Raw genomic sequence first — 12,616 nt, 5'->3', positions numbered from 1 at the left:
AGTCAGAGATTCCCAGTCTCCAAGATTGAGCCCTTGAAATTTCAAAAATGAGTCTGGGTAATTCGTCACATCAAGTTCCCGCAGTCTCCAAAATTGAGGACTCCTTGAAATTGATTCAAAATAGATCAGAGTAGGTATTTCCCAGTCATTTCCGATCCCAAGATTGGACGTATCCTTGAAATTGAATTTCAAAATGAGATCTGTAGGTATTCTGTCACTCAAGTCCCCGCAGTCTCCAAAATTACGGATCTAATTAATTTAAATGAATGACTGTAGATTCTGTCCCAATAAGTTCCGAGTCTCAAGAATTGACGATCCTGAAGGGAATTAAAAAGAAACTGTAGTATGCTTCCATCACAGTCCCGATTAATCCAAAATTAGTTTAGTATTCAAATGGACAGTAAGTTTCAGTCACCAGTAGGTTCCGATCAAGAATTGACGGATCCTGAAAAATTTCAAAATAGAATGATTAGGTATTCTGTCCGTCAGTTCCGCATCCAAAATTGAAGACTCTAAATGAATTTCAAAATAATGACTGTAGTATTCTGTCACCTAAGAGTTCCCCTCACAGATCAGAATTATGCTGAGAATTCCAAATGACATGATTTAGTACAGTAAGTTCCCAAGTTCGATTCAAAAGAGTGCGAATCTTGAATTAATAAAAATGGTATTGTCACTTATCGATCGTAAAAGACCCAAAATCGATATTGAATGAATTTAATAAATATTGTTTCAACATCAGTTCGCATCTAAGAATAAAAGGATCTTGTATTGACATCAAATGGTGTATTGTCACCAGTAATTCCGCATCTCAAGAATGACGACTCCTTGAATGAATTTCAAAAAGAATGAGTGATTCATCAGTTCAGTCCGATCATTAAGATTTGAAATAATGAATGATCTTGAGTAGTCAATATTCCGTCTCAAGAATACCCAAAAGAATTAGGTTTGCCAGATCCATCAATTCGGATCTAAATTAGAACTTAAAGTGATTATATTAAGGAGTTCCCGCACCAAGAATTGCATCAGAAATGATAAAAACTTGAAAGTGGATTTCAAATAGATACTGATTCTACAGAGTTCGCGTTTCAAGAATTGACGGATCCTTGAAATTTTAAATAAGATTAGGATTCGACCTAGGTTCCGCATCTCAAGATTGACGACCTGAAATTGATTTCAAAATAGAATACTGTGTATCTTACCAGTAATTCCCCCAGTGGACCTAATTTCAATGGTGGTGCAATGTCAAGTCAAATGACTGTAGGTTCCACATATTGTCTCAGATTGAGACTCCTGATATCTGATGTTATTACATCGTTGGTTCAGATTGAGGACTCTGAGGATCAAAGAGGATGAATTCATCAGATACGGACCATAATTTCAAATCTCGATCAATAGATCTGATTAATAGAATCGAATTCGACTAGTTAATGAGTTGTAATAATGATTACTCCATGATTAATTGAATCTATTCAAGATACGATCTCCATGATTCATAGAATGAGTCCAGGATTACAGTCCAATGTCCGAAGTCAAAATGACGATTTGAAGAGACATAGATGAGGACTGAAAGTGAATTCAAATAAGATGTAGTTCTGAATAATTCGATCTCAAGAATTGACGGATCCGAAGTTTCAAGAATGACGTAGTTTGACATGATTCCGAGTCAGAATTGACCTAAAGTAATTCAATGAATGACTGAGGTCTTCACATAGATTCGATTCAGATTGACTGATTTCAAATAGAGACTTAGTATTTCATAGAGTCCCATCTCCAAGATTGCGGACTCCGAAATTGAATTAAATGAATATTAGTATGTGTATCCAGTAGATCGACTTAAATTAATGAATGATTAGTATTCTTAGATCGCAGTCAGATCGATTTTTTTTTTTTTTTTTTTTTTTTTTTTTTTTTTTTTTTTTTTTTTTTTTTTTTTTTTTTTTTTTTTTTTTTTTTTTTTTTTTTTTTTTTTTTTTTTTTTTTTTTTTTTTTTTTTTTTTTTTTTTTTTTTTTTTTTTTTTTTTTTTTTTTTTTTTTTTTTTTTTTTTTTTTTTTTTTTTTTTTTTTTTTTTTTTTTTTTTTTTTTTTTTTTTTTTTTTTTTTTTTTTTTTTTTTTTTTTTTTTTTTTTTTTTTTTTTTTTTTTTTTTTTTTTTTTTTTTTTTTTTTTTTTTTTTTTTTTTTTTTTTTTTTTTTTTTTTTTTTTTTTTTTTTTTTTTTTTTTTTTTTTTTTTTTTTTTTTTTTTTTTTTTTTTTTTTTTTTTTTTTTTTTTTTTTTTTTTTTTTTTTTTTTTTTTTTTTTTTTTTTTTTTTTTTTTTTTTTTTTTTTTTTTTTTTTTTTTTTTTTTTTTTTTTTTTTTTTTTTTTTTTTTTTTTTTTTTTTTTTTTTTTTTTTTTTTTTTTTTTTTTTTTTTTTTTTTTTTTTTTTTTTTTTTTTTTTTTTTTTTTTTTTTTTTTTTTTTCTCTCAAGAATGACGGACTCCTTGAATGAATTTCAAAATAGAATGACTGTAGGTATTCTGTCACCAGTCAGAGTTCCCGCAGTCTCCAAGAATTGACGGACTCCTTGAAATGAATTTCAAATAGAATGACTGTAGGTATTCTGTCACCAGTCAGAGTTCCGCAGTCTCCAAGAATTGACGGACTCCTTGAAATGAATTTCAAAATAGAAGACTGTAGTATTCTGTCACAGTCAGAGTTCCCGCAGTCTCCAAGAATTGACGGACTCCTTGAAAGTGATTTCAAAATAGAATGACTGTAGTATTCTGTCACCAGTCAGAGTTCCGCAGTCTCAAGAATTGAGGACTCCTTGAATGATTCAAATAAATGACGTAGGTATTCTGTCACAGTCAGTTCCGCAGTCTCAGAATTGACGCTCCTTGAAATGAATTTCAATAGAATGACTGAGGTATTCGTACCGTCAGATTCCGCAGTCTCAAGAATGAGACCTGAAATGAATTTCAATAGAATGACTGTAGGTATTCTGTCACAGTCAGAGTTCCGCAGTCTCCAAGAATTGAGGACTCTTGAATGAATTCAAAATAAATACTGTAGTATTCGTCACCATCAGAGTTCCGCAGTCCCAAGAATTGACGGATCCTGAAATTGATTCAATAGATGACTGTAGGTATTCTGTCACAGCAAGTCCCGCAGCTCAAGAATGACGACTCCTGAAATGATTTCAATAGATGCTGTAGGTTTCTTCACCAGTCAAGTTCGCAGTCTCAAGAATTGACGGATCCTGAAATGAATTCAAATGATGACTGTATTCTGCACTAGTCGCTCTCAGAATGAGGACTCCTGAATGAATTTAATAGAATGACTGTAGGTATTCTGTCACCAGTCGAGTTCCGCAGTCTCCAAGAATGCGACTCTTGAAATTGAATTCAAATGATGACTGTAGTTTCTGTCACCATCAGAGTTCCGCAGTTCCAAGAATTGCGGACTCTTGAATGATTAATAGAATGACTAGTTCTGCACCGTCAAGTCCATCTCAAGAATGAGCTTTGAAATTAAAATGATGTGTTTCAGTCAGGTGATTAGAATTGGCTCTGAAATGATTTCAAATATGAGTTCTGTCACATCAGTTCGCAGTAAATTGACTCTGAAGAATTAAAACATCTAATTAGTTAATTTCAAAATGATGTTTTTCTCGAGTCCCAGTCCAATGACGGCTAATTGATTTCAATGAAGCTTGTTCGCGTATTCGCGTTAAATAACTCTAATGAATTAATAATGTGTAGTTTTGATCATTCATAATTCGTCTTATGAATTCATATTATTGCCAAGTTTTAAATGGTTATGTTAAATATTGTAACAAGTCTAATATTTTTTTATATTTATCTTACTAGTGCGTCCAAATCTTATATTTAAAATAGAATGACGTAGTTTGTCACGTCGTCTATGCGATTTGAATGTCAATAATACTGGTTTTCATCTTCGCATCTAAATCCTTTTTAAAATGACTGTAGGTATTCTGTCACCAGTCAGAGTTCCCGCAGTCTCAAGAATTGACGGACTCCTTGAAATTGAATTTCAAAATAGAATGACTGTAGGTATTCTGTCACCAGTCAGAGTTCCCGCAGTCTCCAAGAATTGACGGACTCCTTGAAATTGAATTTCAAAATAGAATGACTGTAGGTATTCTGTCACCAGTCAGAGTTCCCGCAGTCTCAAGAATTGAGGACTCCTTGAAATGAATTTCAAAATAGAATGACTGTAGGTATTCTGTCACAGTCAGAGTTCCCGCAGTCTCCAAGAATTGACGGACTCTGAAAGTGAATTTCAAAATAGAATGACTGTAGGTATTCTGTCACAGTCAGAGTTCCGCAGTCTCCAAGAATTGACGGACCTTGAAATTGAATTTCAATAAAGACTGTAGGTATTCTGTCACCATCAGAGTTCCGCATCTCCAAGAATTGACGGATCCTTGAATTGATTTCAAAATAGAATGACTGTAGTATTCTGTCACCAGTCGAGTTCCCGCAGTCTCCAAGAATTGACGGACTCTTGAATTGAATTTCAAATGAATGACTGTAGTTTCTGTCACAGTCGATTCCCGCATCTCAAGAATTGAGGACTCTTGAAATTGAATTCAAAATAGAATGACTGTAGTATTCTGTCACGTCAGATTCCCGCAGTCTCAAGATTGACGACTCCTTGAAATTGAATTTCAAATAGAATGACTGTAGATTCTGTCACCAGTCAGAGTTCCGCAGTCCAAGAATTGAGGACTCTTGATTGAATTTCAATAATGATGTAGGTATTCTGTCACCAGTCAGAGTTCCCGCAGTCTCCAAGAATTGAAGGACTCCTTGAAAACTCATTGAATTTCAAAATAGAATGACTGTAGGTATTCTGTCACCAGTCAGAGTTCCCGCAGTCTCCAAGAATTGAAGGACTCCTTGAAAACTCATTGAATTTCAAAATAGAATGACTGTAGGTATTCTGTCACCAGTCAGAGTTCCCGCAGTCTCCAAGAATTGACGGACTCCTTGAAAACTCATTGAATTTCAAAATAGAATGACTGTAGGTATTCTGTCAACACTTCTAGTTCACATCACAAATTGTTTCGTCCACTGACAGCTAATGACAGCTTTTGCATAAACTTTCCCTTTGAATAAGCCAAGTTGTTTTAATAAGTTGTATTGTCTGATGTGTTCTTTATAATTGTCTTCATTTACATTTTATGCTCCAAGATTACGGTAAGTTTTGTCACTTGAAAACATCTGCTATCATTTTTTTCATATTTGTTTATATTATTTTTTATTTCTACTTACTTTTGTTGGATGAACTGATGCTTTAATCAATTCTTATTTATTTTAGTTTTAATATTTATATGGAATAATTTCTTGTTTAATGTTTTTGTTCGATTTTTGTTCCAGTTCTTCGCCATCTTTTTATCTGCTGTCAATTTAGTTTCTATAAATTTTTGTTTTCCGTTTGTTTATTTGGGATTAAATTAATCTGATTACTTAATTTAATGACCTGTTTTTATTTGTCTGATTTCTATTTATTACAAGACTAATTCTTGGTCAACGTTATTGTTTGAGTTTTGATCCAATCCTTTTGCTTGTGTTTGTTTTTGATTTCATTATATTTGTGTATGTATTCTAAAATTATATTCATGAAAATACACATTTTGATCCCAAAACCACCCTCATCACAGCCGACAAACAGTCAAGAAGAGTTTTAAAAATACTGACTTCATCGGATTGGTTCAAGTCAGGAAAGGAGTTTTGTTATTCTGTGTGACTGGGTGGGGTCCCTGACCTCCCACAGGGGGCTGGGAGGTCGCTTATTGTGTCTTAACTACCCCTGTATCTGTTTTCCAACTTGCTTTTTGTCTTTGTCTTGGAATGAGATTATTTGTTTTGTCTTTTCCCTTGTCGGAGTCCTTGGCTTAGAGGGAAAAAAGTCAGATGTATCGTTAAAGTTTTTGGAGATGATAATCTGGTCCTTATAAATCATCTCTCTGTTATTTCTTGTCATATTTGTTGTTTTGAATGTCTAATGTAAGCATTTGAGTGAGTGTTTTCCTCTTAGCGGGAAGCTGTGCTTCTGTCAGGATGAGACTTTTAGGTGATCTCAAACTATGCACAATGATAGTATGCTCTTGGAATCTACATCTGTTTCCAAGTAGTACCATTCCCCTTTGTCTTAATTTTTGGCGCGTTTATTTTAACACTAGAATGTTCTTACCATCCCATTTTCTTCCTTTTTTACTGGAGCAGATATGACCAAAATGTGTCGCAAGCGCCGTAAAACCTTTTAAAAAAACAAATCAAACATTTCTCTGGTGACGAAGGGCTTTGTGTTGTAACGATTATTCTGTATTCTTTTTGTCTTTGTGTTTTTGTTTCATCAGCTTTTTCATTTCTTTCTTTTTTATCTGGATCATTTTGACCTTTCCTACCGCCATTTGGCACCTCATTGCTGTCCATGGATGGCTTTTCCTACCGCCATTTGGCACCTCATTGCTTTCCATGGATGGCTTTTCCTACTGCCATTTGGCACCTCATTGCTGTCCATGGATGGCTTTTCCTACCGCCATTTGGCACCTCGTTGCTGTCCATGGATGGCTTTTCCTACTGCCATTTGGCACCTCATTGCTGTCCATGGATGGCTTTTCCTACCGCCATTTGGCACCTCGTTGCTGTCCATGGATGGCTTTTCCTACCGCCATTTGGCACCTCATTGCTGTCCATAGATGGCTTTTCCTACCGCCATTTGGCACCTCATTGCTGTCCATGGATGGCTTTTCCTACCGCCATTTGGCACCTCATTGCTGTCCATGGATGGCCTTTCCTACCGCCAATTGCTGTCCATGGATGGCCTTTCCTACCGCCAATTGCTGTCCATGGATGGCTTTTCCTACCGCCATTTGGCACCTCATTGCTGTCCATGAATGGCTTTCCTACCGCCATTTGGCACCTCATTGCTGTCCATGGATGGCTTTTCCTACCGCCATTTGGCACCTCATTGCTGTCCATGGGTGGCTTTTCCTACCGCCATTTGGCACCTCATTGCTGTCTATGGATGGCTTTTCCTACCGCCATTTGGCACCTCATTGCTTTCCATGGATGGATTTTCCTACCGCCATTTGGCACCTCATTGCTGTCTATGGATGGCTTTTCCTACCGCCATTTGGCAGCTCATTGCTGTCCATGGATGGCTTTTCCTACCGCCATTTGCCACCTCATTGCTGTCCATGGATGGCTTTTCCTACTGCCATTTGGCACCTCATTGCTGTCCATGGGTGGCTTTTCCTACCGCCATTTGGCACCTCATTGCTGTCCATGGATGGCTTTTCCTACCGCCATTTGGCACCTCATTGCTGTCCATGGATGGCCTTTCCTACCGCCAATTGCTGTCCATGGATGGCCTTTCCTACCGCCAATTGCTGTCCATGGATGGCTTTTCCTACCGCCATTTGGCACCTCATTGCTGTCCATGAATGGCTTTTCCTACCGCCATTTGGCACCTCATTGCTGTCCATGGATGGCTTTTCCTACCGCCATTTGGCACCTCATTGATGTCCATGGGTGGCTTTTCCTACCGCCATTTGGCACCTCAATGCTGTCTATGGATGGCTTTTCCTACCGCCATTTGGCACCTCATTGCTTTCCATGGATGGATTTTCCTACCGCCATTTGGCACCTCATTGCTGTCTATGGATGGCTTTTCCTACCGCCATTTGGCAGCTCATTGCTGTCCATGGATGGCTTTTCCTACCGCCATTTGCCACCTCATTGCTGTCCATGGATGGCTTTTCCTACTGCCATTTGGCACCTCATTGCTGTCCATGGGTGGCTTTTCCTACCGCCATTTGGCACCTCATTGCTGTCCATGGATGGCTTTTCCTACCGCCATTTGGCATCTCATTGCTGTCCATGGATGGCCTTTCCTACCGCCATTTGGCACCTCGTTGCTGTCTATGGATGGCTTTTCCTACCGCCATTTGGCACCTCATTGCTGTCCATGGATGGCTTAAATGTCATTATCCGCAGGATTAGTGGCTGGGGTCTATTGACCTCCCGTTGTGGACAGGGAGGTCACTTGCTGTGTCTTCTGACCTCCCATGGCGGACAGGAAGTCACTTGCTGTGTCTTCTGACCTCCCATGGCGGACAGGAAGTCGCTTGCCGTGTCTTCTGACCTCCCATGGCGGACAGGAAGTCGCTTGCTGTGTCTTCTGACTTCCCATGGCGGTAGGAAGTCGCTTGCTGTGTCTTCTGACCTCCCATGGCGGGCAGGAAGTCGCTTGCTGTGTCTTCTGACTTCCCATGGCGGGTAGGAAGTCGCTTGCTGTGTCTTCTGACCTCCCATGGCGGGCAGGAAGTCGCTTGCTGTGTCTTTTTTCCCCCTAAATCTGTTTTCCACCTTGCTTTCTGTTTTTGTCTTTGAACGAGAGTTTAGCTTGGCCCTTGGCTGGGAGGGAACCAGTCAAATGAATAGTTTTACGGTATCATATTTTTTCCTTGTAAATCATCTGTCTGTTATATATACCGCATGGGTCTCAAATCTCCGTTATTTAGCGGATTTCCGCTATTTCAAGTCCTCTGCTATTTTCCTCAGCTTGGGCTCCAGGCCCTCGGTAGTATCCACACATCTTCAACAATCATTGTAAACAGTCTGGTTGCAAGGGATGTAATCCATGTTTATTAAATCTTCGATTACCCCCCCCCCCTTTTTTTTTTTAAATCATAAATAATATAATTTGTATGTGGATAATTCAATATTATATCAGTGTTGTCGTTAGTGACGACATATTGATCCACTTGATTTAGGATTCCGAGGAAGCCACAAAATTTTCCTCCTTTTTAAAAAAAATCGGACTCAAGACCTACATTACTGTTATATTTTGTGTTTTGATTTGATTTGATTTGTAAACATTTGGATGTATTCGTCCCAGTCCCAGTGGGATCTCGTGCTTGTGTCTGGATGAGACTCGCGGCTGATCCCAAGCTATGTACATAATAGGTCGTGTGTTCTATGAATCTACACGGTTCCTATTCGAACCAGTCTAATTAAGAAATTAAGGGACAGGCACCGGTGTAAGATAAAGAATTGAACAAGTGTGTATGATGAAAGGTGCCAGACAAAGCAAGAAAGATAAAAAAAAATCCCAAAAAATCAGTCGAGCTCGACTGGGGATCGAACCTCAGACCTTCTGAATTGGCACCTTTGATACATACTTGTTCAGTTCTTTATTTTGAACCAGTCTCCTCTGTGTTTCCCCATATTTTTACCGGTGCTGAACTATGAACTCTGAACTCTGAAATGGCCCAACTGTGTGGCAAGGGCCATTAATCCCTTCAGGAAAGAATCAAACATTTCATCAGGATTGGTGCCATTCATTTAAATGAAATCAACGAATTGACTGCCGGACTCGTGAGAAAAAAACTTATGTTTGAAAATCTGGCCAGAAAACCTGTTTGTCAAATAGCCCGATCCATTTAAATGACCCGAATCTTGGCAAAAACTCTCAAACCTGGGACTTCGCCAAGTTTTCCTTAGTCCCAGGTGCGAGAGTTTTTGGCTAGATAGAATTCTATGGGTGGATATTTGAAGTTGAAGTGTAAGAGTAAGATCGATCATTTATAATGTTTTTTTTCTCCCTCTGGATACGCTTTTATGCTCGCCGGAGAAATATTTCATAGCGGGTGGTTGGATGGGAGCATCACCCTTGAATCATATACCTATGATGTTCGCATGGGTGTACGATCCGATAGTGATGTCGTTTCTTCTTCTCTTTACTAGCCTATCCTGCTTCTTTGGTTTGTGATTGTATTTTTGACAGGGGATATTTTTTTTCTGTAAATCTTCTGCCTGTTTGTTCTTGGTTATTTATAATTTAGCTTATGATATCTTTAGGTTATGATTTTGATTTACATTTGTACTATTTTTGTTAGATTGCTTGTTTTTTTTTGTTTCAGCGGTCTCTCATTTAACCTCAATTGTGTTGGAAGAGACCTAAAGCAACAAACAAACAAAAAAAATATTTCATACGGGCGTCCGCCATTGTTCCGATAGTTTAGAGCCAGTGTTACTAAGTTACCATGCGTCATTAGGAAGGAAGTGACGTTACAACTGTTGAAGAGTATTGCAAATGATGATATTGTTAAGTATTGTAATCGCAAATGATGATATTGTTAAGTATCATCATCATCATCATCATCATATCATCGTCGAAGTCGTCATCATCATCATCATCACAATCAATATTATCATCGTCGTCATCATCATCATCATCATCATCATCATCATCATCATCATCATCATCTTTACCATCATATTCATACTCATCATCTTCACCATTATCATCGTAATCCTTACCTTCATCACTTCCTTTTTAATCCCTATCATTTTACTGGCATTGGGGTTTCTACTCTTATTATATTATATATGGAATGCTGTATATATCATATTATATAATCGATTTATGTCTATGGTTATCATGTTTTGTCTTGACAGTCATGATGATGATGATGATGATGACGATGATGATGATGACGACGATGATGATGATGATGATGATGTTAATACAACGATATAGTATTTGATAATAATGTCTTTCATCATTGCCACTAATTGAACCTATCTACGGTTCCTATGGAATTATTTGATTCTATCTCTGTTGATGGAGATCCTATAGTAGTGTCCTAATAGGACTCTTACTTTTACTCTGTCATAGTTTCCATCCAGATAAAACCTACATGTTGTTCTACTGGCTGGGGTTCCTGACCTCCCATAGTGGGTAGGGAGGCACTTACAAAGTCTTATATCCACCTGTATCTGTTTTCCAGTTTACTTCTGTCTTCGTCTTGGAATGCGATTACTTGGTTTTGACCTGGCCCTGGCCGGAGTCCTAGCTGGGAGGGAACCAGTCAAATGCATAGTTATTGTTTTGGGAGATGATATTGTTTTCCTTGTAAATCATCTATTATATTTGTGTTATTGTGAATGTATAATGTAAGCATTTGAGTGTATTCCTCTTTGTTGGGTCTTTTGCTTGTGTCCGGTGATCTCAAACTAAGTACATTGATGTTGTGCTCTTGGAATCTACACCTGATCCCTTTTTGTTCCCAGTTCCCTTTATCTTACTTTTCTCTTTTTCTTTGAATCGTAATTATAGAATTTGACTCCCATTCTCTTCCGTTTTACTGTTGCTGATATGACCTAAATGTTTTGAAATCTCCGTAAAACCCTTAAAAACAAACAAACCTACATAATATTGTTCTTGGAGCGACCTTTGACCTCCGATATGCTTGACATCTTTTCTCGTGTATTTTTTATCTACTTATAGTGTGATCTAATGATTCTTTTGCTAATCCCATCGTCTCCCTTGATGCTGTCGCTAAAATGGGAGATAGACGTTGAATTGTCTATGGTTCTGTGTTTACAAATAGACAAATGCTTGTCGGTTCAAAGTTTACGCCCTTTTTCTGGTTTACATGACACACACACACACACACACACACACACACACACACACACACACACACTGGACTCCGTAAAGAAACCACAAAAAGGGGCATAACTTTGGAATAGTTTATTTATTTTCCTTTTGAAAGAAGAATATTTTTAGTCATATCCGGCGTGCACTTCTATGCAGGTCTGACAACCCACATTAATATGGGCCCATTGTTGGAATGGAAATCTAAAAAATGAATGATGCAAAATATTGTCCATTACAACAATGTTAAAACAGGCCCATAATCGTGGGAGTCAGACCTGTATATATATATATATATATATATATATATATATATATATATATATATATATATATATATATATATGCACACGTCAGCCAAATCCCCTTAGACTCCAAATACGTTGGTTTCCTGCATAGCCAGATGACTGTTTGGATCGTTTCATGTTGTTTTTTCCAGAGTCGATGCGTGGAGGGTTGAGTTGAGACCCCGAGAGGAGTCGTAGAGATTTGACACAATCACGTCATCAGATCATGTTATTTTTAATGTTGTGCTATTTTTTGTGGATTGTTTTTTCTTCTAAATAAATTTGTATTCTACCATTTGACAGTGGCTTGGCTTGGATGATTCACCGAGTTGTTGATACTGACTATAGATAGAACGAAATGGTGTCTCTCAGCTCTTTGTTATTGTTTTTTGCCATCCGCGTTTATGAGTAATGCTAACTGAACTGTATTAACCCGACTATAAACGTTCATGGATACACACAGTTTTGTGTGTTGGTCCATTATACTTCCGGATGGCAATGTTGTGAGCTTCTTAGCCAAGCGCAAACTATCTTGATCGAACGAAATGGTGTCTCTCATGTCTTTGTTATTGTTTTTAGCCAGCCATTTTAATGAGTAGTTCTCACTAAATTACGTCAATCAGTCTGTAAGCGTTTAAGGATATACGAGGGCTCTTTCAGAAATAACCGAAAAATGCCCATTGCTCAGCAACCAGTGGAGATTTTAAAATTCTGTAAACGACATGATATTCCTTATTTCCTTACGGATATTCCCAGAAATTATGAAGTGCATCATTTTGCACAATGAATTTCTAGACGATTTTAAAGATGGCGGCCCACCTTGAAACTTGGTCAAAGGAGGAAATCAGAGCTGTCATACGTTTTTTTGAACGCC

The 12,616-nt window shown here is 37.5% G+C and overlaps 1 protein-coding gene across 2 annotated transcripts; it reads left to right on the top strand.

The window, feature by feature from the left end:
* The first annotated feature begins 3,964 nt into the window (after positions 1-3,964).
* On the top strand, positions 3,965-9,589 carry LOC144979434 (uncharacterized). Of its 2 annotated transcripts, none has more exons than XM_078926080.1 (2): positions 3,965-4,138; positions 4,761-9,589. In XM_078926080.1, the coding sequence occupies exon 2, from the start codon at positions 6,440-6,442 to the stop codon at positions 8,111-8,113; it is 1,674 nt and encodes a 557-aa protein (XP_078782206.1). In that variant the 5' UTR covers positions 3,965-4,138; positions 4,761-6,439; the 3' UTR covers positions 8,114-9,589. The 2 variants fall into 2 exon arrangements, with proteins under 2 accessions (XP_078782206.1, XP_078782207.1); XM_078926081.1 differs by lacking the exon at positions 3,965-4,138 and adding an exon at positions 4,250-4,302.
* Positions 9,590-12,616: the final 3,027 nt, after the last annotated feature.

Source organism: Berghia stephanieae, chromosome 9, assembly GCF_034508935.2.
Source record: "Berghia stephanieae isolate SIO BIC M18660-M18661 chromosome 9, UCSD_Bste_1.3, whole genome shotgun sequence".
In the NCBI taxonomy this organism is placed as follows: domain Eukaryota; kingdom Metazoa; phylum Mollusca; class Gastropoda; order Nudibranchia; family Aeolidiidae; genus Berghia; species Berghia stephanieae.
Note: the sequence above shows the minus strand (reverse complement) of the source record. Positions and strands in the feature narration are given on the sequence as shown.

Coding starts and splice junctions, on each gene's coding strand:
- LOC144979434 (XM_078926080.1), top strand. CDS start 6,440: ATGGATGGCTTTTCCTACCGCCATTTGGCACCTCATTGCTTTCCATGG.